Source organism: Zeugodacus cucurbitae, chromosome 4 (assembly GCF_028554725.1).
Source record: "Zeugodacus cucurbitae isolate PBARC_wt_2022May chromosome 4, idZeuCucr1.2, whole genome shotgun sequence".
Taxonomy (NCBI): Eukaryota; Metazoa; Arthropoda; class Insecta; order Diptera; family Tephritidae; genus Zeugodacus; species Zeugodacus cucurbitae.
The window spans coordinates 12613188-12636348 of NC_071669.1; the positions used below are offsets into that span (position 1 = coordinate 12613188).

Sequence of the window (23161 nt, forward strand, 5' to 3'; positions counted from 1 at the left end):
GACATTGAGTGCATCAGCTGTTGATAGTTGTGTTGAAAGATTGCCTGGCAGCTATTGGAAATAGTCGGATTAGTTAAGTATTTGTGTGCAACTTATTTTACCGCTAATTGTGGCTTGTATTTCTTCTCAAAACAGTGTTTATAATTGTTTATAATAATCTCAAAAAGCAAGCATATTGTGGGAAAAGATAGTATGTAGCGAATATTGAAGGTTTTAATCCAAATATTTGTGACTTCACATACAAAACGACAAATTGGCCAACATTAGCATATATGGCTATATATGTATGTGTATATACGTGGAGCATTAAACACAAAACGGTGAGTGGTTTGTATTTTTAAGAATATATAATTATTAATTAATACAAAACCGACTTGTATATACAATTAATTAACAAAAAACTTGTACAAAGTGTGTAAGACGGAATCTTCAAAAACGGTAAACATATTGCAGTTGGACAATTGCACAAAATCAATTTAGAACTCCAGTGTAAAACCTACATGTGTATGTATGTGTGTACGTACTTATCTGAAGTACGAGTTGCTTCCGGTTCCGACGGTGTAACAATTAACTTCTTTATAAAAGTTTTTATGTAAAACGAAGAGCTATTAAATTTTTAGAAAATGTTTGTACTGTAAATGTAAATTTGTTAATGTGCCTTATCACTAAAAACTAATGTGTACTACAAATGCTGACCTTCCAATATAAATTAACAATCTACAACTGATAATATTTGCAATAATGTGCAAAATAAATGCAGCAAGATACATAAATAAATAAAAAACATACATTAAATGTAGCATAAATTAAATGAATATCATTTTAACTATAATATAATATAAAACAAAAGCATGAATTATTTTTTGAAAAAATAACTATTTGTTTTTTCGCTGTTGAAAGTTTATATTTTTCACAACATTGTAGTTAGTCTATTTATTAAATATCAGCTGAAAGTTTTTGCGATTATCTCATAATAATACTTTACTACAAGTGCACCTGAGTTAGATTACGCTGCTATTTGAATAATTTATGATACGATTCTTACTTTTAGTGGGATTTTCAAACATTCCACGCATATACACAAGTCTACAAACTATAAGCATAAGTGTTTAAATACAACAATATACATTAAATCACGTACTGATTTGAAAATGAACAGCAAAATTTGTTGTGACCACTCGACATGTTTTTTAATGCTTTCATTTTAATTATATTTGCTTTCAACAAAAACCAGTTTATGCATACCGCTCTTACAGCGACACATTTACGCATGTAGCGCACAAGAAACACAAATTTGTTGTTTACATCATTTCGTTTTTCGCTGTCAATATTGGCAGCTTCCATCAACAACAATTGCAAAAACTAAAAGGTTATTGACTTTGTTTGAATGAGACAAATAGAAATTAGAAATTCAAATCGAAGTATAAGTAAGAAGTGTATATAAATATGTAAGTGTTGTGCTACATTGATTTTCAGGTATTAGTTAATTCCAAGCATGTCCGATTTGGTAAACAAAATAACCATATTGGAGCATTAATAATGCCTTGAGTGTAAGACATTTGATTTCTCGCGTGATTAACCATTCTTCAGATAGTATTATTTTTATTTTAGCTTTTGTGCACATCATAATTTACAATTTTCTAGATTTATAAGATTTTGCGCAACATAATTGGCCAGCAAGGCAGAGTTGTTAGTTGCTTCAAAGCAAGCTAAGTCTTTCTCAAGTTCCTCATCATTCCCGTCCTGCTTTATGGTGCAGAAGCGTGGACGATGTCAAGATCCGATGAGACGGCACTAGGAGTTTTCGAGAGAAAGGTTTTGCGGAAGATTTAGGTCCCTTAAACATTGGCAACGGCGAATACCGCAGACGATGGAACGATGCACTGTACGAGTTATAAGACGACATTGACATAGTTCAGCGGCGTGCGCTCCAGCTTTGAAAGTGTTCGATGCAGTACCCTCTGGTGGTAGCCAAGGAAGAGGAAGACCTCCACTCCGTTAGAAAGACAAGGTGGAGTACAACCCGACAGCACTGGGGATTTCCAAATGGGGCCAAACTGCTAAATGGCGCGCTGCTGTAAACTCGGCTATAACTCCGTAAGCAGTTGCTACGCCAGTTAAAAAGAGGAAGAAAGTCTTTTCCTGATTGTATTCTCGTTTAGATCGCTAGTTTTACTTCTGAAGAAACCCAGTTCCAAGTGTGAGCGCTATGTTACTGTAATTATTTGTTTTTGTTGCTGATGAGTAATATCAACTGGGAAGTCTGATAAGCTCCAATTTTTTTTCACATACAATTCATATCTTGCAAAAATGCTTAACCACTGATAACTTTGGTATGAGCGTCTTCGTCATTTACGATAATTTATAATCTTTTGCGGTCTACTTATGGACATACATACATAACACATTTGCCAGTTGGTAGAATTTTCAGCGTAAGTCAAAGTTCATTGTAGAGCGTGTAGCGTTTCATAAAATGTTTATTATCGGGTTGTCCGTAGCACGTTCTTTATTTGCCGGTATTTCGTTTTATGTCTGGCGCTACTTCCAATTAGATAACGAAAGTAAATAGCTATATTTATAATGGCAGTGGTTCTTACCCTCCATCAGGTATTCAAAAATATTCTCCAACCGAGGTGCTCGTATGAAACTTATCTCCTCTTTCGGAATCATAACGCCGAAACTTTATTATCATGCTTATAAAGTCGCCTTTAGATAGGTTTAGAGAAGTCAATATCACTTCAAAAAGGTACTTTATACTAAAGATGTTAAAGACAGCGGACGTCCAAAATGCTGTTCCGGAAGTTATAAAGACTGTTCGAATGTTATCTAACTCTCCGTTAACCTCCTCAAACCCCTCATCTTTTTTTGTTTCGATTTTTCTCGATAGCTCCATTGTATGACAGAGCAAAAATGCCTTTCCTACTTAGTTTCCCGATTTTTAAGTATAAATAATAATTCTCCTCTTCCTTTTCTACTTTCTCAAGTCTTTTAACACACTTGATCAAATTAATTACTTCTAATAAACAAGGCAATAGTGTTTTTAAGTACCTTAATTTTTTAAAGTATTATACTTTATAATATTTTATGTGGTTTGAATTCCGCTGAATTTTTTTAATCTCTCGAAAGAAATAAATGATGTAATGTCTCGAGTATTCGCTTTGTTTTTGATAAATTGAGTAAAGTACTCATTATGGAGGGGTTAGGTTATTGAAATGTTGACGCCGAAATTCAGACTCACTTATGTGATAAGGAAGTTTTAGAAGTGCCATAATATTTCGAGTATTATTATTTTAGTCATAGAAACAATGAAATGCATTCTTATTATATTTGTAAATAGAACACTCATAGGCGACTCTATTAGTGAGATTGATTGGATACTCTACTAAATTGTAGTCAAAGCGGTTGCAAGCTACTCAGCATGGAGGCAATGGAAATACGAGTTTATTTCAATGTAAATTATTTTCACCATCAAAGATAACGATAATTTTTTAGAGGTTTAAAATTATAACATGGAAGTATATTGGGAATTATCTATATCTTGGTTTTATTACTATAGTCATTGTGACTGTGATTCTATGGTAATCTTGACTCGTAATTCATGCTGTCGATCCGATATTGCACTTCCACATAACATTTATTCTAAATTATTTTAATACTTAGTTGAATGCCTAGAAAGCAGAGTCGATTCTCATGTTCTAAGTAACCAACTGACAGACCCCTCTCTTGATATGATTTTGTTGCCAAAACTTCTCGGTTTTTTAAAATTCATCGGATTCGCTTGAAACTCGTTATTCAGGTGTTTTCCGGGTCGCTGACTACGAATCCGGTTTCGTTTTTTTTTTCAAAATTCAAAATGGCGGATCCAATATGACGGACGCTTATTGAAAAATTCATCGGAACTGCTTCAAACTCGTTACTCGGGGGTTTTCGGGGTCGCTGATAACGAATCCGGTGTCGGTTTTTCAGAAATCAAAATGGCGGATGCAATATGGGGAAGTTTTAAAACATGTCTTGTAAAAATTGAAGAAAAAATTGCGGATGTAACGAGAAACTTTCTAAAGCAATGTTCTTCCTTATTCAATTTCATTATGTACATTTTTTTAATTTAATCAATAAACCAATAATATACCGTTTTTTTTACAGACTTTTAAATTAAAAAATTGTTTCACTGTTTACAGAGTATGATTGCACTCATTATTATATAAACATTGTACTCGTGACGGTGTCTATTGACCATTTCAATTGGTTAATCAATTCCAATTCCGCTTCCAATTAATTCTCAGCACTTTTGATTTTTTGCAATGTGCGTGTTTAGTAAACAAAACAAAAAATAAAATAAAAATTTAAAAAGAAGAGAGCAGAAAAATGTGAGTGCGCTAGATGAGTAATTGTTTCTTTGGCCCATATAATACACTAGTATTTATGCTCATAAACACTAAATGCTTTGTTTAACGCAACTCAAATGAAAACCAAATTCTGCTAGTTTCATATGGCGGATTCATCCTCAAAACGCGCCGATGCGTGGTACGGAGGAGAGCAAGCGCCTAAGCGCCGTAATGCAGGTCAAACCGGAGCGTGCGCTCTACATTCTAGCTTCTTTCAATGTGAGCGCTCGTTCTCGATTACTTACAATTAGTAGCATAATTTAGTGGGACGATTTTCTTGTACAGTGTGTTGAAGTTGAGTTTTTGGAAATAAATTTTCAATTTTGACAGTCTGCAAAGAGTTGTTTTTCATAGTGGTCTGTGGTCAATTATCTGATTTTATTATATTTTCAAGAACAAGTGAACAACTTTTTATACAAATTCCTCCGAAAAATTTTAATTTTTTTTTAAATTTATTTTTATTTTTTAAATAAATTTTCTTTTTATTATTAATTTTTTATTATGTTTTTAAGTTAATTTTTTTTTTTAATTTTCTTTTTATTTGTGTAATTTTTTAAATTTTATTTTTTTTTACTTTTTTAGTTAATTTTTTTTTATTTCCCTCAATTAAATTGTTTTATTTAATTTGTTTTTTTATATATTTTTTAATTATTGTTTTTAATTCATTTACTTTCAATTATTTTTTTTACATGCAAAATTTAATTTTTTTTAATTTGTTAATTAATTAAGTAAAATTACTTTCAATTTATTTTTTATTACAAATTTTTATTTAATTAATATATTTGTAAACTAGTTTTCTGATAATTTATTTTTTTTTCTAATCAATTATTATTTTTTAATATTTTCTTTTAATTATTATTTTTTATTAATTTTCTTTTAGCTAATTTTTTTAAAGTCAATTTTCTTTTAATTCATTCTTTTATAATTATTATTTGTATTTTAAATTTTATTTTTTTACTATTTTAGTTATTTTTTTTTTAATTTTCATTCAATTAATTTTTTTAATTAATTTGTTTTTTTTTTAATTATTGTTTTTAATTCATTTTCTTTCAATTAATTTTTTTACATGAAAAATTAAATTTTTTATATATTTTTTTTTAATTAAATAAAATTACTTTTAGTTTATTTTTTTTATTACAAATTTTTATTTAATTAACATATTTTTAAACTGATTTTCTGTTAATTTAGTTTTTCAATTATTTTTTTTTTAATATTTTCTTTTAGTTATTGTTTTTTTTTATTAATTTTCTTATAGTTAATTTTTTTTAATTAATTTTCTTTTTATTCATTCTTTTATAATTATTTTTTATTTTAATTTCTTTAATTTTCATTTTGTTTTTCAATAATTTTCTTTAAATTAATGTTTTTAATCAAATTTCTTTTAAGTTATTTTTTTATAAACTTTTATTTAATTATATTATTTTTAAATTAATTTGCTGTTAAATTATTTTTTATATTTTTTTGTAAATTAAATTAAATTTATGTTTGTTATTAATAACTATTTTTTCTTAATTTTCTTTCAATTATATTTATTTTTGTTTAAATTCATTTCAGTTAAATATTTTTTAAATTTATCTTCAATTAATTTTTATTTATTTTTATTAACTTTTTTTGACTAAACATTTTTTTTTAATGAAACGCGCCCACTGTGCATTCACTCGCTTTTACGCTACTGCTGATAATTGGTTGTTATAATTTTTTTTATTTAATTAATTATCTTGTAATTAGTTTTTTTTTATTAATAATTTTATTTAATTAATTTTATTATTATTTTTTAATTGAAAATCTTTTATTTTTCTTTAATCTTTAATTTAATTTTTTCATTAATTTATTTGTTAAAATTTTTATAAAACCTCCCACTGTTCGTTCGCTCACTCACTCTTACACTCCTGCTAATAGTAATACCCGTTTGTTTGTTGGCGTAGTCATCAGAGCCGGTTGCCGGCAGAGTCGATACGCTTGCCAGAGAGCTCGTCAACGGTTGGCATGTTTGAGGCCGATCAGTTGTTAGTTACATTCAAACATTGGCGCATGTTCTGAGTTCCGTTTTCGCGACGCAAGCAAGCTATTTAAACTAATTGGAACAATTTGGTTAGTTAATATTACCGTACTTATTTATGAAAAAAATTTTAGTTATTGAAAAATAAAAAAAAATAAAAAAAATATATAAAAAAAATTAAAAAAAAAAAAATAAAAAATAGAAAAAATATAAAAAAGTTATTTTTCTTGACAATTTGAACTTTTTAAACGCGTGAAACAAACAAATTAAAGAAAGCTGTACCAACTCAACGTGCTGCTTGGCTTATGCTGCTGGCAATGAGCACGAAAAAGTAAATAATAAATATCAAAGCTAACAAATGATATAATGCCTTCACCTAAAAACTATGAAGCATAACAATACCAATGAAGAAGAAAAAAACCTGGAAACCCCGAAAACACTTGTGCAAATCGATTTCATAAACAAAATTTCGGAAATAAACAAATATTAACTTTTCTCTACAAAAAAAAAAACAACAATTTTATAAATAAGTTCTTAGACAATTGTTGTTGTTGTACTTATTTCTTTGTTGTGTTTGTGCCACCAGCAAAGCTACCAGTTTTTTAAGCATCTCGCGCAAACTTTCTTTCAAAGCGCGCTAACTGCATTAATTGCCTCGCAAAGGTTGTGTGTAAATGTGTGCAAAACTAATTCGTAGTAGAATTAAACAAATTTGAGCTGACAATCGGCGTAATTCATTGGTGTGAAGTGGTGACTTTATTCATTATACGATTGTGTATCAAAGTGTGTTCAAAGGTGGAATCGTAACAATAATATTAAATATCATATTGTGAGAATTAAAAAAAAATTAATTTAAATTAATAAAAAAAGATAAAAGTAAAAAAAAATTAAAATAAATAAAGTATTATATAAATTATAATTTTAATATAAAAATATAATTTAATAAAATCAAAATTCTTTAAATTAAAAACATTACAATAATAATTTAATAAAAAAATAATTATAAATAAATAGGTATAAATAATAAACAAATATTTCGAACGCAAACCAGATTTCTTTTCACCGCGAATTCATAAAACAATTGTTTACTAACAAACTGATTGACGCTTGCTTGTGTGCTGTGACTAACAGTGACTATATTTTTCTACTATTTAGCCTTGGGCCGGTAATTATATGAAATAAAGCATATACTCTTATCATTCATATTTTATTTATGTGTCTAGTTTTCGAAATTTTTAGCTTATGAAATAAAAAAAAAATTGTAATTAAGTGTTAGGTGGATTTCAGAGATTGAAGGACATTTTTTATAATTTTTTTTTTTAATATATACAATCATATATTTCGTTTAAACCATTCAGCTTGTCAAAGGTACATATTTAAACAGTATTTTGTGATATTTTTATTAAAAAATTCGGAAAACTCAGCCGTTGGTACCTTATGTCCCTTGACGTCTAAAAAAAGCACTTACCGTGGAGAGCATAACTCATTATTGGTTCATCTAAAAATAATAAACAAAAAATTTTTAGATAGTATGATATTCGGTTAACTGGGCGAATGTATTAAATCAGTATTTTTCATAAAACGTCTATTTTGATATAGGAAAGTTAAAAGGTTAACGGATGTTGGTTGCAACCAACTTCTACGTGGTGTTACAATGTTTCCAGCAATGGAGAACGTCCTCTCTGATTCTGAAAAAGTGGATTCTGGAATGCGGAAACTTTAAAAAATCAAAGGTTGTTTGGATTTGAAATAATTTTAAGAGCCCTAGTATGTACATGGATAAATATCGTTATTGAACGAAGTAAAAAGAAAAAAAATGAATTTTTGACATATATATATATATATATATATATATATACATATATATATATTTGGCGTAGGAACCGCTTTAAGCGATTATAGCCGAATACCTCAGAGCGCGCCACTCATTCCTCCTTTTTGCTTTTTGGCGCCAAGTGAAGCTAGGTCACTTTGCACTTGGTCTTTCCACCGGGGTGGAGGTCGTTTTCTTCCGCGGCTTCCTCCAGCGGGTACTGCATCGAATACTTTCAGAGCTGGAGTGTTTTCTTCCATCCGTACAACATGACCTAGCCAGCGTAGGCGCTGTCTTTTTATTCGCTGAACTATGTCAATGCCGTCGTATAAAACGTACAGCTGATCGTTCCATCGTCTGCGGTATTCGCCGTTGCCAATGTTCAGAGGACCATAAATCTTACGCAAAATTTTCCTCTCGAAAACTCCTAGTGTCGTCTCATCTGATATTGACATCGTCCAAGCTTCTGCACCATAAAGCAGGACGGGAATGGTAAGCGACTTGTAGAGTTTTTTTGACAAACTCTGAACAAAAAAACAATTTTTTTTGTCAAATTTTCGCCTCGAAAAACTATTTGTAAAAAGAATAAAAAATCCTTTGTTCATTAACTAGAATTCGAACAAGAAAATTCATAAATTTTCGATAAATCGTGTCCATCGACAAAAGAAAATGGAGTATTGAGATGAAATCATTTAAAGTTTTAAATTGAAACTGACTTTGCCTGATGGGCGGAACTTCAAGAGGGTCTATCTTTTAGAATTTTACTCTGATCTATTTTGGAGAATATTTTAAACATATTGTACTATTTAATAAGACAAACATTTTTTTTTTTTAATTTTGAAATATTGAAACTCACTAACTCTTTAAAAGAACTGTCTTCTTGGATGTTCTTTTGCAAGTTCTAGTGCATATTCCATTAAAATAGTACCAGAAGTGAGTAAAATCTGCGAAATTTTCACCTAAGAATGATGGAGATGATATTTCGTCACCAAAACAACGTCATAAACGAAAAAACTGTCAAAATTGCATACTAATAATTACATATCAAAGCCTTATCCTTTTGTTTATGACGTCACAAACTAATGCATTTTTCTGTCAAACCCATTCAGAAAAAGTTACCTGACGAAACTATCACGACTTCTATCAATCTAGATATACATATGTACATCACATACACGTCAAAAACGTTACCACATGTATATCGTGCTTGAATGATAGCAAAACTTGATGTACTGTTTGAACTCGCATAATACTGAAATTAATTAAATTAAGTAAAATATATGTATATCTATCAGTTTACACTCACAATTTATTTTGAGTAAAAAATGTATTAACTTAATGTAATTAGAGTTAGCTTAGTATTAAAAAAATGAAAAAAGTATACTTTAACATATAAAACCTTCAGTTGGTCAGCGATTTTTAAGTACCTAATTAAAGCTGCACTTCTGCCTTTTGTTCTTCTTTCAGATTCTTTCGCACATTACAAACGCATTATCATGTTTTTTATTTCTTATCGACATTTTTATTGAAATATTTGAAATTTGTTTGAATAACATACCAACAAAAAAAAAAAATATATTGTATGAAACTGGATCTGTAAGTGAAGGCTGTATATAAAATTTTGTAATGTAATTTTTTCAACTCATTATTTTTTTTTTATATAGACTACTTAACTTTGTGATAATGTTTTAATAAATATACATATGTATATATATATTTATTTAAACGATTTGGTGCGAAATATTGAAAGCGTACGAACTGTCGCTTTTTGCTGAGAACAAAAAAGCTAAACAATGCAAAACTAGCAACAATTCCAAACACGTAATTATATTCATTAATATAAAATTACTTAATCAAAAGCCATACCCAGCAGTCAAATCGACTAGTGAAGAACAACTCTACGACTAATATGTAACTCAAATCTAATGAGTCTGTTCTTTCCGCTACAAACGACTGTCTTTATAAATTTGTATACGTTTTCCGACTATTTTGATGTTTTACTGCATATACGCAGGCACAGTGAGACACTTACGTACAACTTATACAATACCGCTAAGAAGCAGAAGTAGAATTTTGCGAAAAAATGTTATTACTTCAGCATTTAAAAACCATTTCCGCCACATTTCTGATAACAAACGGGAAAACGAAAATGAATTTTGCATAGGCTCGCTATTTTATTTTGTTTATAATATATATTTACATACAGTTGAACTGCTCTAACTCGAATCACCATAATCCACAAAAAAAAAACTTCGAGTTAGAGAGAATTCGAGTTATTCGCGGGTTTTTTGAGAATATACTTATCAAATAAAAAATATTTTGTCAATGTACACGCCTCTTAAGGGGTCACATGGGTTTCGTCGCTTAAAAAATGACCTATTTTCAATATTTTTTTTTATGTAAAAAATTATTTAATTAATTCAAACTTTTTTCTGAAAAAAAAAAAAAATTAAAATTCCTCCATTGAGAAGTCATTTCCGGTGACCCCTCATAAAAAAGGTGCGTCCGCGTTGTCAGCATAACTCCTGACAGGATCATCCAAAATGAAAAAAAAATAAGTGTTCTAAGTAAAACCATAAACTCGTGCTTGAACGTAGGAAAAACAAAAATACTGAAATTTCGGTCAAATTTGCTTGACATTTTGTTTTTTGTTTTTTTTTTTTTTAAATAGTTGAGTAATTGGAAAAAAATAAAATCCTTCGTTCAAGCACGAGTAAATTGTATCTCGAACACCTGTTCAAAGTTTCATCAAGATCGGTTGAGTAGTTTTCGAGAAAATTTGACAACCGACTTTGAAAACACGGTTTCGAGAAAAACGCGTTTAAAGTTTTGACTAACTATAGTACTTGAATTGTAGCGCACACCTTCCAAAGGCTGTATCTCCGAAACGATTACTCGGATCGACTTGAAAATTTAGGACAATATTCTTGAGAATATTTGACTTAGAAATTAATAAGTCAAAAAACAAGAAATCGATTTTTTGCATCCACGAAACCCATGTAACCCCTTAAATACGATGAAATTTTCAGTTATTTTCATTGCTTACTTTGTCTGTAGCATCAGCTTAGGTTCGACGTGTTCTTATGAGCTTGACGATTTTTGCTTGTTAGAAAGTTGGTTGTTCGTGAATTCTGGGACAAAAACAATACTGTAACTATGCCCCAGCTTCCTTATTCGCCAGACATGTGACTTTTTCATGTTTCCCAATATTAAGTGAACCTTAAAGAGGCCATCGTTTTACAAGTCTACGAGAAATCACTGAAAGAGTCAAAGGATAAACCAAAAATCAAGTTTGAGAAGTGTTTCGACAATTGGAAGAATCGTTGTCATAAGTGCCTAATATCAAGTGGGGACTATTTTGAAGACGACCACAATAATGTAGACTACTGAATCATTATTTTTTTTTACAAAAAACGAAAATTCCCGTTATTTTTTAAACATATCTCATATGTATTTGTAGGTAGAATAATATTGAAGAGGAATTCTCTAGATCCACGTACAAGATTAAGTAATGTTTTTAGTATAAATTATCACCTTCTTTATAGTTTTTATACTCTCGCAACAAAAGTTGCTAAAGAGAGTATTATAGTTTTGTCCACATAACGGTTGTTTGTAAGTCCTAAATCTAAACGAGTTAGATATAGGGTTATATATACCAAAGTGATCAGGGTGAAGAGTTGAGTTCAAATCCGAATGTCTGTCTGTCCGTCCGTCAGTCCGTCCGTGCAAGCTGTAACTTGAGTAAAAATTGAGATATCTTAATGAATGTTTTGGAACACGTATTCCTTGGCACCATAAAAAGGTTAAGTTCAAAAATGGGCGAAAAAAGAGCTATAACTAAGCCAAAAATAAAGTTATGAAAATAAAATTTGGAACATAGGATCGCATTAGAGAGGGGCACATTTGAATGTAATTTTTTTAGAAAAGTGGGTGTGACCCCGCCCACAAATAGGTTTTTTGTATATATCTTTCAAACCAATAAAGCTATATAAACCAAACTTTCTGCAGTCGTCTCTTTTAGCCGTTTCCTTATACAGTCCAAAAATGAAAGAAATCGCCCACCTTCCATACAAAGGTTAGGTTGAAAATGACTAAAAGTGTGTTAACTCACTAACGAGAAACGTCAAATTTTACATAAGAAATGGCAGAAGGAAGATTTTTTTACAAAATGGAAAATGGGCGTGGCGTCGCCCACTTATGGGTCAAAAACCAAATCTCAGGAACTACTCGACAGATTCGAATGAAATTCGGTATATAATATTCTCTTGGCACCCTCATGACACGTGTGGTAAATAGATGAAATCGGTTCACAACTACGCCTACTTCCCATATAACTCAATTTTGAATCCTTCTGATTCTTTCACTTTATAATGTATACATAAGGAACCGATAAAGATAGCGAAATAAAAAACATTTACACAAATACTGTATTTGAGCTGTGACATCACTTGTGAAAAAATTGTCAAAATCGGAACATGACTTTTCAAGGCCCCTGATATCAAACATGAAGAACTCAGTGCCTAAGGGTAATTTTACACCGAAAATATAGTATAAAATGTTCGGTTGCACCCGAACTTAGCCTTTCCTTACTTGTTTAAATTAATATTGGCTTTTAGTTTATCAGAAACTTCAAGTTTGTCCGTTCTCACGACAGTTTGGTCTATGTACTATATGTAACTGAAATGAATACGTAAAAGAATTAGCCTTTCGTATACGGTTTTAAATTTATATAACCCTCTATTTGTTGAGGTCTTCGCTGGGCGATTTTCGTTTGAGCAATCACTTTACCTTTTATAATATTATACAAGTATCATTCAGAAGCGTTCAATGCTTTCAAAATACTTGAATTCGAAAACATGGATTTATTACTATATGTATTAGATAAGGCGATGTTTGGAGTGTTTAAGGAAAATTTATATGTGTAAAAAATATCTCAAGTATAATATTTTACATGAATAAACTTTATCAGGGTATTGACTTGCTTGCGTCGACAAAAGAAAAGGACGGCCTTTTCAGACAAAATTATATTTATATTATGTATATAAATATATTAATCGAATTATAAATGCATATTTACATTTGAAATTACAGACTTTACAAACCAAAATTGCCATTCAAGTGTGCCACAATAGAGACTGACACCTATTATTATATAATACAATAGTTACACTTAACAACAGAATCATGCCAAAGTGTGCACTAAAGAGCAAATAATTGTCGGCTATGTGTAATAACTAAGTGCTTTCATTAAACATACGAACGTGAGCTTTAACGCGACACAGCTAGACAGTTCGTTGGCCGAGTTTCTATGCGAGTTTTAGGGGCGCCAAAATTTTAAAATTGTCTTGCTTTGACTGGAGAGTGATTTATCGAGCTTTTTTAATGTGGAATTACGGAATTTAACGTTGAGTTTTGTGACTTTTAAAATAATTTGGAATTAACGCACTTTGAGTTTCGAACTTATGCTTTACAGAGCATTAGTCACGCGCTTACACCACTTTGCTACGTCGGCAAAGCATTTACAATTACAATTAGAATCATAGATCTTTATGAATGATATAAATATGCATTAATCTTACTCTATTTAAGCATTTAAATAATTTAAAGGTTATGTGCACACTTTTTTTTGAATTGTCATATAAAAACTACGCTAAGTTCTTCATATCAATCAAAAATGATTTAAATTTTATTTTTATTACAGTTTTATTGAGTCATGAAACCAGTCGATGTCGCTTACCGGCTGCTGCCCGGTATTAAATGGTTACACGGTTATACGGCGCAAGATGCTGTAGCCGATCTGATTGCTGGTATTACAGTTGGTTTGACGGTGTTGCCACAGGGTCTTGCTTACGCGACATTGGCGGGATTGGAGCCACAAGTGAGCACCTAAATATTTCAAAACACACTTTTTTCATTAATTTTACTGTCTTTCCTATCACCAGTATGGTCTCTACTCCGCATTTGTTGGTGGCATTGTATATGCCTTTCTGGGCAGCTGCCGTCAAGTTACTATCGGCCCAACTGCTTTACTTGCACTGATGACTAGCCGTCATACTGGCTTCGGCTTGAACTCTGGTCCTGCTTATGCGATATTACTGTGTTTGATCTCCGGGCTTGTTGAGTTTCTAATGGCTGTGCTGCGTTTAGGTGAGTCGGTTATAAATACAATGTAGACGCTTAAAAAATATTAATTTGCTGTAATCATAGGCGCACTTGTGGACCTAATTTCTCTACCGGTAACTGTGGGTTTCACCTCCGCAACGGCAGTCATCATTGGCACGTCACAGTTGAAAGTAAATATTTTTTTTTGTTTTTTTGTACTCGATTTGGATTTATTAACCTAATAACTCGCTTTCAGGGTCTACTGGGCATACGTGGCGGCGGTGGTGGTTCCGGTTTTATGCAAACTATGCAGTCGGTTTTTACGAATTTAGACAAAATACGCTACGGTGATTTTACTTTGGGTATTGTTGCCATCACAATATTGCTTTTGTTGCGGGTAAGTGTTTATAATTTCAAAATTAAGTATTTTGCTTACATAAGTATTTACAATCTAAAACTATGTACTTGGGCTCAATGACTTATCTAGTTTTTTACGGAATGCGTTAGAAAAGGCTTAAGATAAAGATTTTAAATGGTTTGATAATACAAATTCTAAAGTAGACTACTTGACTCAGTTTTCTACCAGTTCTTTCCGGTTAAGTCTGTTTTCTTTGCTGTAATAGATAGGATAGGGGCTAAGTATATAGGTTGAAGAGACGCGCTGTTGTTCGCTCATGATGTTCGGCTCATTACTTTGTTGCGACACTGACAGTTCGAAAACCTAAGTATTTTAGAATAAACAAACATCATGGTCAAATAAAAATCTGAGTCCGTTCCATCCAACCGACAGAATATCAAGTCTTTAACAAGAAAACTCGAGGTCTTGGTTTGCAATGAGTGAAGTTTTAACTCCCGGAATGACATTTAAGAGGGGAATGTTTGCAAAGATGTTGGCTGAGATTAAAGACTTCGGCCGTCATTTGTTGCGTAAGATGAACTTAAAAACGTTCTTTAGATACTTCTGGGAGATTATGATTCGAGCAACTGTTTGGGTAGTTATAGGCTAAGTTCTTAAGAAGGAACATGTGGACCATAAGCAGCGACGGACATATTGCTTCGAAGTGCAACAACCTTTAGGGAGGTGGTGATCCACTCGGATAGTAGAGCGGCGATACTAGCTCTGAGTTCAGTGAACATGCGCTCAGGGTTGGTTAAGGAATGCCTATCCTCACTATCGGTGGCATCGTTATACTTTTCAATCAGACTAGTCTGGGTTCCTGGCCACTGCGGAATCGCGGGGAATTGTAAGGCTGATGAGCTTGCAAGGTCAAGGACGACGGGCTCACTATTGGAAGCATGGAAGCATGTAGGAGCACCATTGTCCTACTGCGGTCTGCTATTGGACAGATGGGCTTCGTCTGAGCTGGGTAGGCGCTGGTCAGCTGCCAACACATGCTTAGTCGCAAGATCCTTCTGGCCTAAGGTTAACCGCGGTAAGTCTGCTGAACTTTTCGCCCTAAGTAAACCTCACCTCTCCTTAGTCGTATGGGTTCTTACTGGCCATTGCCCCATTGGGATCCACGCTGTAAGGTTAAAAATCTTACCGGATGCTAGCTGTAGAAGCTGCATGGAGGAGGATGAGATGGAATCGTCTCATCACTTTCTTCTGGAATGTCCCGCCTTTGCGAGATCAAGAAAGAGATTTCTTGGCTCTCCCTTTTTGGAGCAGGCTCGCGAAATAGCGAATATAGAGGTTAAGAATCTCTGCAGATTTGTAGTAGGTTCAGGGCTTTGTCGACTCCTAATTTTGTTAATCTAAGGGGGATCCAGGCTTCACAAAGGACTATATTTTAAAGTCTACGTGTGTTAAAATAATTCTGATTATTATAGAGATCAATGCGAATTCATCTACTAATCTGGCGCTTAAAACTTAGTAATTAACGCGACAAACAGGGGAACTAATCTGTCGCTCTTCTTACAAGCATAAAAAAACCTTACGTACTGGCGGTGATTTTATCACGAATCCGAAAAACCAAACAGAGTTCGACAATGACTTACATTACAGTCTCTGCTTTATCTCAGAAACATTCCTGAAAATTATTCGGTCACGGATTTTATTTTGCTACAACAGCAACAACAATTGAAAGAGTGTAGAAGTCCACAGCCATGCAAATCTAAGCTCATAATTCGCATTTAAAACCTCCAAAACGAGAAAATTCCTAACCAAAGTTTTTTTTCTCTCATCCATTATTATAGAAACTGAAGGATGTGAAAATACCCGGTCGTCGCATATTGAGTGGCACTCTCTGGGTTATTGCCACTGGTCGTAACGCGCTCGTTGTGCTCGTCGCCAGTGTTTTAGCTTACAATACATGCGATACACACGAGTCATGCCCATTCGTGTTGACGGGTAAAGTGAAAAGCGGTTTTCCCGATGTCGAATTGCCCAAATTCCATACAACAATACAAGGTTCGAATGGCACTGCAGTCGAACAGGACTATAAGGATATGGTGAGTGCAACGAATATTAACAAAAATTGAAGAAATTAATTCATTTGCTTTCCCGCAGTTGAAAGAGCTCGGACCCTCCATGATTATACTGCCCGTGATCGCCGTGCTGGGCAACGTTGCCATATCGAAGGCTTTCAGCAGCGCAGGCATCAGTCCCACACGCGAATTAGTGGCGCTCTCACTCAGCAACGTGGTCGGTTCGTTCTTCTCCTCAATGCCCGTGACGGGTTCCTTCTCACGCAGCGCGGTGAATCATGCGAGTGGCGTGCGTACACCCATTGGCGGTTTCTATACCAGCGCGCTGGTGCTGTTGGCACTCGGTTTGCTGGCGCCCTACTTTCAGTATATACCAAAGGCGGCGCTCAGTGCGGTCATCATTTCGGCAGTAATATTTATGATCGAATTTGAGGTGAGCGGCGCAGATTCGTTATTTAAGTTGGAGGTGAAAGTAAAAATTTTTTTATTTTTTTTTTCAAGGTCGTCAAACCGCTTTGGCGTTGCAGTCGTCGTGAATTGTTGCCTGGCGCCATTACATTCGTTGTTAGTCTCGCCATTGGCGTGGAACTCGGTTTGCTGTTGGGTGTCGGTGTAGATGTTGGTTATCTAGTGTATCGTGCCGCACGTCCAGCGCTTACTGTCTCCAAATTGAGGGTATATTTTTTGATTTCATTGTTTTATATGAAAAAAGTTAAATTTGTAATTGTTTTATTTATGCCCTTTAGACAACCAACGGCACTGAGTACATACTCATGCGCCCTAATCACAGTTCACTCTACTTTCCTGCAATTGAATGGGTGCGCACTGGCATTTCGAAGGCTGTGATCATGCACGGCACTGCCCCAGTTGTTCTAGATTGCTCCAATATGCATGGTAGGCAATAATTAATAAAAATAATTTTTCAGTAAAAAAAAATAAATATTTATTTGTTTTTTTAATATTTTTATTTTTTTGATTTTCATTATTTATTGTTTTAATATTTTTTTTATTTATTTATTTTAATAACCCATTATTGAATTTTAATTTATTTTAAATTAATTAATATTAATATTAATTATAATATTATTTTAATAATTTTTTATTTATTTCTTAATTGTTAATTATTTTAATATTTTTTAATTTTAATTAATTTTCCATATTTATTTGTTTTTTTATAATTTTATTTGTTATAATACTTTAATTTTCAATTTTCGTTTATTTTTTTATTTTAATAATTTTTTTTTATTTTTTATATTTATTTTGATATTTTTTATTTTTATTTATTACATATTTTTTTCTATTTTTAATTTTATTTATATTCTTTTTAAATTTTTATTTATTTTAATAATTTTTTTTTTTAATTTTTATTTTTATTTAAAGTTTTTTTAATTTTTATTTATTTTAATATTTTTTTTCTATTTTTAATTTTATTTATGTTTTTTTTTTCAATTTTTATTTATTTTAATATTTTTTTTCTATTTTATTTTTATTTAAAGTTTTGTTTTAATTTTTATTTATTTTAATATATTTTTTCTATTTTTAATTTTATTTATTTTTTTTTCAATTTTTATTTATTTTAATAATTTTTTTCTATTTTTATTTTTATCTAAAGTTTTTTTTTTAATTTTTATTTATTTTAATATTTTTTTTTCTATTTTTAATTGTATTTATGTTTTTTTTTTTTAATTTTTATTTATTTTAAGAATTTTTTTCTATTTTTATTTTTATTTAAAGTTTTGTTTTAATTTTTATTTATTTTAATAATTTTTTTCTATTTTTATTTTTATTTAAAGTTTTTTTTTAATTTTTATTTATTTTAATATTTTTTTTCTATTTTATTCTTATTTAATTTTTTTTTAATTTTTATTTATTTTTTCTATTTTTAATTTTATTTATGTTTTTTTTTTCAATTTTTATTTATTTTAATATTTTTTTTTCTATTTTTATTTTTATTTAAAGTTTTTTTTTTTAATTTTTATTTATTTTAATAATTTTTTTCTATTTTTAATTTTATTTAAAGTTTTTTTTTAATTTTTATTTATTTTAATATTTTTTTTTCTATTTTTAATTTTATTTATGTTTTTTTTTTAATTTTTTTTAATTTTATTTATTTTAATAATTTTTTTCTATTTTATTTTTATTTAAAGTTTTTTTTAATTTTTATTTATTTTAATATTTTTTTTCTATTTTTAATTGTATTTATGTTTTTTTTTTAATTTTTATTTATTTTGATATTTTTTTTTCTATTTTTAATTTTATTTATGTTTTTTTTCAATTTTTATTTATTTTAATATTTTTTTTCTATTTTTATTTTTATTTAAAGTTTTTTTTTTAATTTTTATTTATTTTAATAATTTTTTTCTATTTTTATTTTTATTTAAATTTTTTTTTTAATTTTTATTTATTTTAATATTTTTTTCTATTTTTATTTATATGTTTTCAATTTTTATTTATTTTAATAATTTTTTTTTATTTTTATTTATATACAATTTCTTTTTAATTTTTATTTTAATTTTTTATCTTTATTTATTTAATTTTTTTATTTATTATATATATACATATATATTTTTAATTTTTTTTAATTTTTACTATTTTTTATTTATTTTAATATATTTTTTTAATATTTTAATAATTTTTACATTAATTTTTAACATTTTTCCATTGCAGAACTCGATTTCACAGCTGCTCGCGGCATGGGTGCTTTGAATAAAGAGTTGGCAAGCAGTTTTGTGCCATTCTTTCTGCTGAAAGCCTCCAAAGAGATCTGCGTTATACTAAAAGAATCGACAAATTGTGATTTCTCAACAATAGACACACCAGATGATTTGGAATATATACTAGAAAACAGTAAGTAAAAAAAAAAATCGGTAAACTAACAGTAAATTTATTAATATTTAAACTCTGTCACTAAAAAATAACCGTTATTGTAATTACTAAATACTTATCCACCTGTGTCTGTGTTTATTTTTTAATCTACCCTCAGCGGCATCGATCGACGATCATCGCTTGCAAGTTACCATTCCGCTAATTTCTGCACAAACTAAAGTAAATTGTGGTGATACAACGACGATTGATGGCGGTGGCGGTGGCGGTGCCGGACATTTGTAGATTTACATATACATACATATACAATACAAAATGTAGATTTTATAGCATATTTAAAGAAAATTTGATTTTTAAATTAGTTTACTGCAATGAAACTGAATTTAGGCAGCATTTTGAAGTGTAATGTTTCGGTTCAGTTCATTTGCAATATTTGGCTAATGCTGTTATAAGTATTTTAACATTCATGTACATTTGCCTTTTTTGATTTGAAAATGTAGCTAATCAGAGCAATTTAATGTTTTTTTTTTTGCGAAGAAGCTTAATTTTCTCAAGTTTGAAAAACTTTATAAAGTGTACTTATCACTTTTTATGGTTAACATTGACTTTTACCATCGGCTTATTTGAAAATGGATTCTTATGAAATGTTTATAATATTTTTTATAAAAAATTGTGTTTTTTCAAATCCAGTAACCATATTTGCTCTTTAATTAAGTTTGTTTCATAATTTTGTTTTAATTTATATTTAATTTTTATTAAATTTACAAAAGGAATTAATTTACAAAAGAATTTAAGAAATTTTAATTTCCGTAAATTTTTTATAATTTAAATGTATTAATTTTTAACTTCCATAGTTTTTATTAAAATTTTTTTTTTATAATTTTTTCTACACTTTCAAAACATTTTTTTATACTATTTTGTTTTTTATAGTTTTTTTTATAATTTTTTTTTATAATATTTTTTAATAATTTTTTTTTGTAATATTTTTTAATAATTTCTTTAATAATATTTTTTAATATTTTTTTTTTATTTTTAATAATTTTATTTTTAATTTTTTATTTTTAATTATTTTTTAATAATTTTTTTACACACTTTCAAAACAATTTTTTTTATAATATTTTTTAATAATTTTGTAATTATTTTTTTTATTTTTAATAATTTTTTTGTAATTTTTTTATTTATTTTTTAATAATTTCTTACACACTTTCAAAACATATTTTTTTATAATATTTTTTAATCATTTTTTTATACTATTTTTTAATAATTTTTTATACTCCTTCAAAATTTTTTTTTATTTTATTTTGTTTTTTTTTTTTGACGAAATATGAAATTTTGTATTATCATTTGTATTTTTTATTTAATTAAAATTTATATATTGCAATTTAATATTATAGTACTTTTTGACTGAAGATTTTAAAATTATTATTTTTTAATTAATTTTGTTTGAGTTTTTATTTATTGTAATTTCCAAACTATAAAAACAATTTTTTTATTACTAACATTCTCTAACTTTAATTTTAATAAGAATCCATTTTCTATTGTATTGACGAAGTACCATATTTTTTTTAATTATTGTAAATGGTAACAACCTTTGTAAACATTTTCCTGGCTTTTCTTCCATATTTCATACACTTCATCTATTTTTAGGTTAAACCTTTAAGCACAAATTGGTTAATGTAATAAATAAATATTTATTTTTTGTAACCAAAAATCATATAAAAAGCTCAAGCCTTTTTAATTGAACAGTTACTATAAAAGGAATATTTGTATATATATTTTTTAAATTTTTATTTCTTATTTTTCTTAATTTTTTTTTCATAATCACGATTGAGAACCAGTTATATTGAGATGTGAATTCTTTTGTAAATTTTTTTAATTTTTTTTTAAATAATTTTATAATTTTATAATTTTTTTCCAAATATAATTTAAATATTAAACACTGTTTAGGTCTGAAATTAAATGGTGTAACTCTTACTTACAACAAATACTTGTGTCTGAGGGAAATTCGAAATGAAACACAAAACGTTGGAAGTCAGCATGAGAGATGAACTTACATACATACATATGAAAAGAAAATTTAGTACTCACAAGAAAATGCAATAAATAAGCGTATAAGTCAGTCAATTAACTAGATTTATTTTTGCCATCATTTGTTTAGCTTCATTTCGGCGTTATAAAAAAAATTATTTATGATCAGCTGAACTAATAATGTGTGTGGTGAAGGTGGAATTTTTATTTATCATTTCAAGCAACAGCAACAAATGGCTGTTTCATGTCCATGCGGTAATGCCATGCTGAAGAGTACTCCTTTAAATATGTTTTTTGTTTTAATATATTATAAAAAAAAAGTAAAAAAAACATTATATAGATATTAACAAATATTTAGTTAATTTTTTATAAATATAATTATATTTTTTTGCTAAGAAAATTAATAACAAAAGTGGTCATGACCAGTTGCTGCTAAAAAAAATCGAAAGAAATTCTGAATAAAAAATGATTAATTCTTTTAAATAACTTATAAAAAATATTTCCTTTAATTTTCAACATTAATTTAGTTTATTTTTTTCAAATTTTGCATTATTTTTAATTTCCATAAATTTTTCAAATTACACTTGATTTAATGCCACCTGGCAATGCCCTACCTATGTAATACGCACTGACAACAAAACTGTCACGCACAGTTTGAGCGCCACTGTTGTACTCTTGCAGCAAACAACAACAACGCTTATTTTTAGTGCCGCCTGCTATCATTTCTGTTCGCCTGGTACTTAGCGACGCCTGCGAAAATCGAAATTTGTATGAAATTTGTGGCGCATAACCCAGTAGGACAAATATGGCATACGGTGCATATGAGACTTGATTTTTTCTATAGAAAATGAGTGGAATTAATGCGAAATTGACTATAAATAATAATTTTAGAGAGAGAAATAAAAAAAGTTAAAGAAAAAAAATCGAGAAAAAATAAATACAAAGTAAAAAATATAAATAAATAAAAAATATATAAATAAATAAAAAAAATATAAAAAAATAAAAAATATATAAATAAATAAAAAAATATTAAAAAATAAAAAATATATAAATAAATAAAAAAAAAATAAAAAAAAATTAAATAAATAAAAATAAAATAAAATAAAAAAAATTAAATAGAAAGTGAATAAAAAAAAAAATAAAAAAAATTAAATAAAAAAAAATAAAATAAAAAAAAATAAAATAAAAAAAAAATAATAAAAATCTTTTGGATATAAATCCTCCTATTTTTAAATATTTTTTCTGTAATCATTATTTATTTGTAACTAAAAATAAAAATAATATCAATGTTTAACTGTCTTATATGTTTATACGTTTTTTAAAGCTTGACTTGTCATTATATTTTTCACTAAAATATTATTTTTTTTATAGACTATGCCTACACACGTTTTCTATGAACAGCTCAAAACACTTTTGATGTTTTAAAGAGGCTTTAAAATTTTGAAAACTATTTTTTTAAACTTTTCTTAAAAATTTTGAATGATCGCAAAGACTACCAAAATGTTTTAATATAAATAAAAAATAATAAAAATATAAAAAATAATAAAAGAAAGCTATTTAATAACAAAAATATTGTCACACTTT

The 23161-nt window shown here is 28.8% G+C and overlaps 1 protein-coding gene across 5 annotated transcripts; it reads left to right on the forward strand.

Moving 5' to 3' along the window:
- Positions 1 to 53: 53 nt before the first annotated feature.
- Positions 54 to 23057, forward strand: LOC105210402 (sodium-independent sulfate anion transporter). 5 transcript variants are annotated; one of them, XM_011181355.3, is made up of 11 exons: positions 54 to 320; positions 13899 to 14075; positions 14140 to 14344; positions 14405 to 14490; positions 14556 to 14696; positions 16496 to 16750; positions 16809 to 17159; positions 17228 to 17401; positions 17473 to 17620; positions 19394 to 19573; positions 19710 to 19872. In XM_011181355.3, exons 2-11 carry the CDS (start codon positions 13911 to 13913, stop codon positions 19832 to 19834), a joined length of 1830 nt encoding a protein of 609 aa, XP_011179657.1. In that variant the 5' UTR covers positions 54 to 320; positions 13899 to 13910; the 3' UTR covers positions 19835 to 19872. The 5 variants fall into 5 exon arrangements, with proteins under 5 accessions (XP_011179657.1, XP_011179685.1, XP_011179631.1 ...); XM_011181383.3 differs by lacking the exons at positions 54 to 320; positions 19710 to 19872 and adding exons at positions 6319 to 6476; positions 22949 to 23057; XM_011181329.3 differs by lacking the exon at positions 54 to 320 and adding an exon at positions 6319 to 6476.
- The last annotated feature ends 104 nt before the right edge of the window (positions 23058 to 23161 follow it).

Bases quoted from the DNA above. Each gene is read 5' to 3' on its own strand.
- LOC105210402 (XM_011181355.3), top strand. From the start codon at position 13,911: ATGAAACCAGTCGATGTCGCTTACCGGCTGCTGCCCGGTATTAAATGG. The intron at 16,751-16,808 runs GTGAGTGCAACG...GCTTTCCCGCAG, and splicing joins AACAGGACTATAAGGATATG to TTGAAAGAGCTCGGACCCTC. The intron at 19,574-19,709 runs GTAAGTAAAAAA...ATCTACCCTCAG, and splicing joins GGAATATATACTAGAAAACA to CGGCATCGATCGACGATCAT.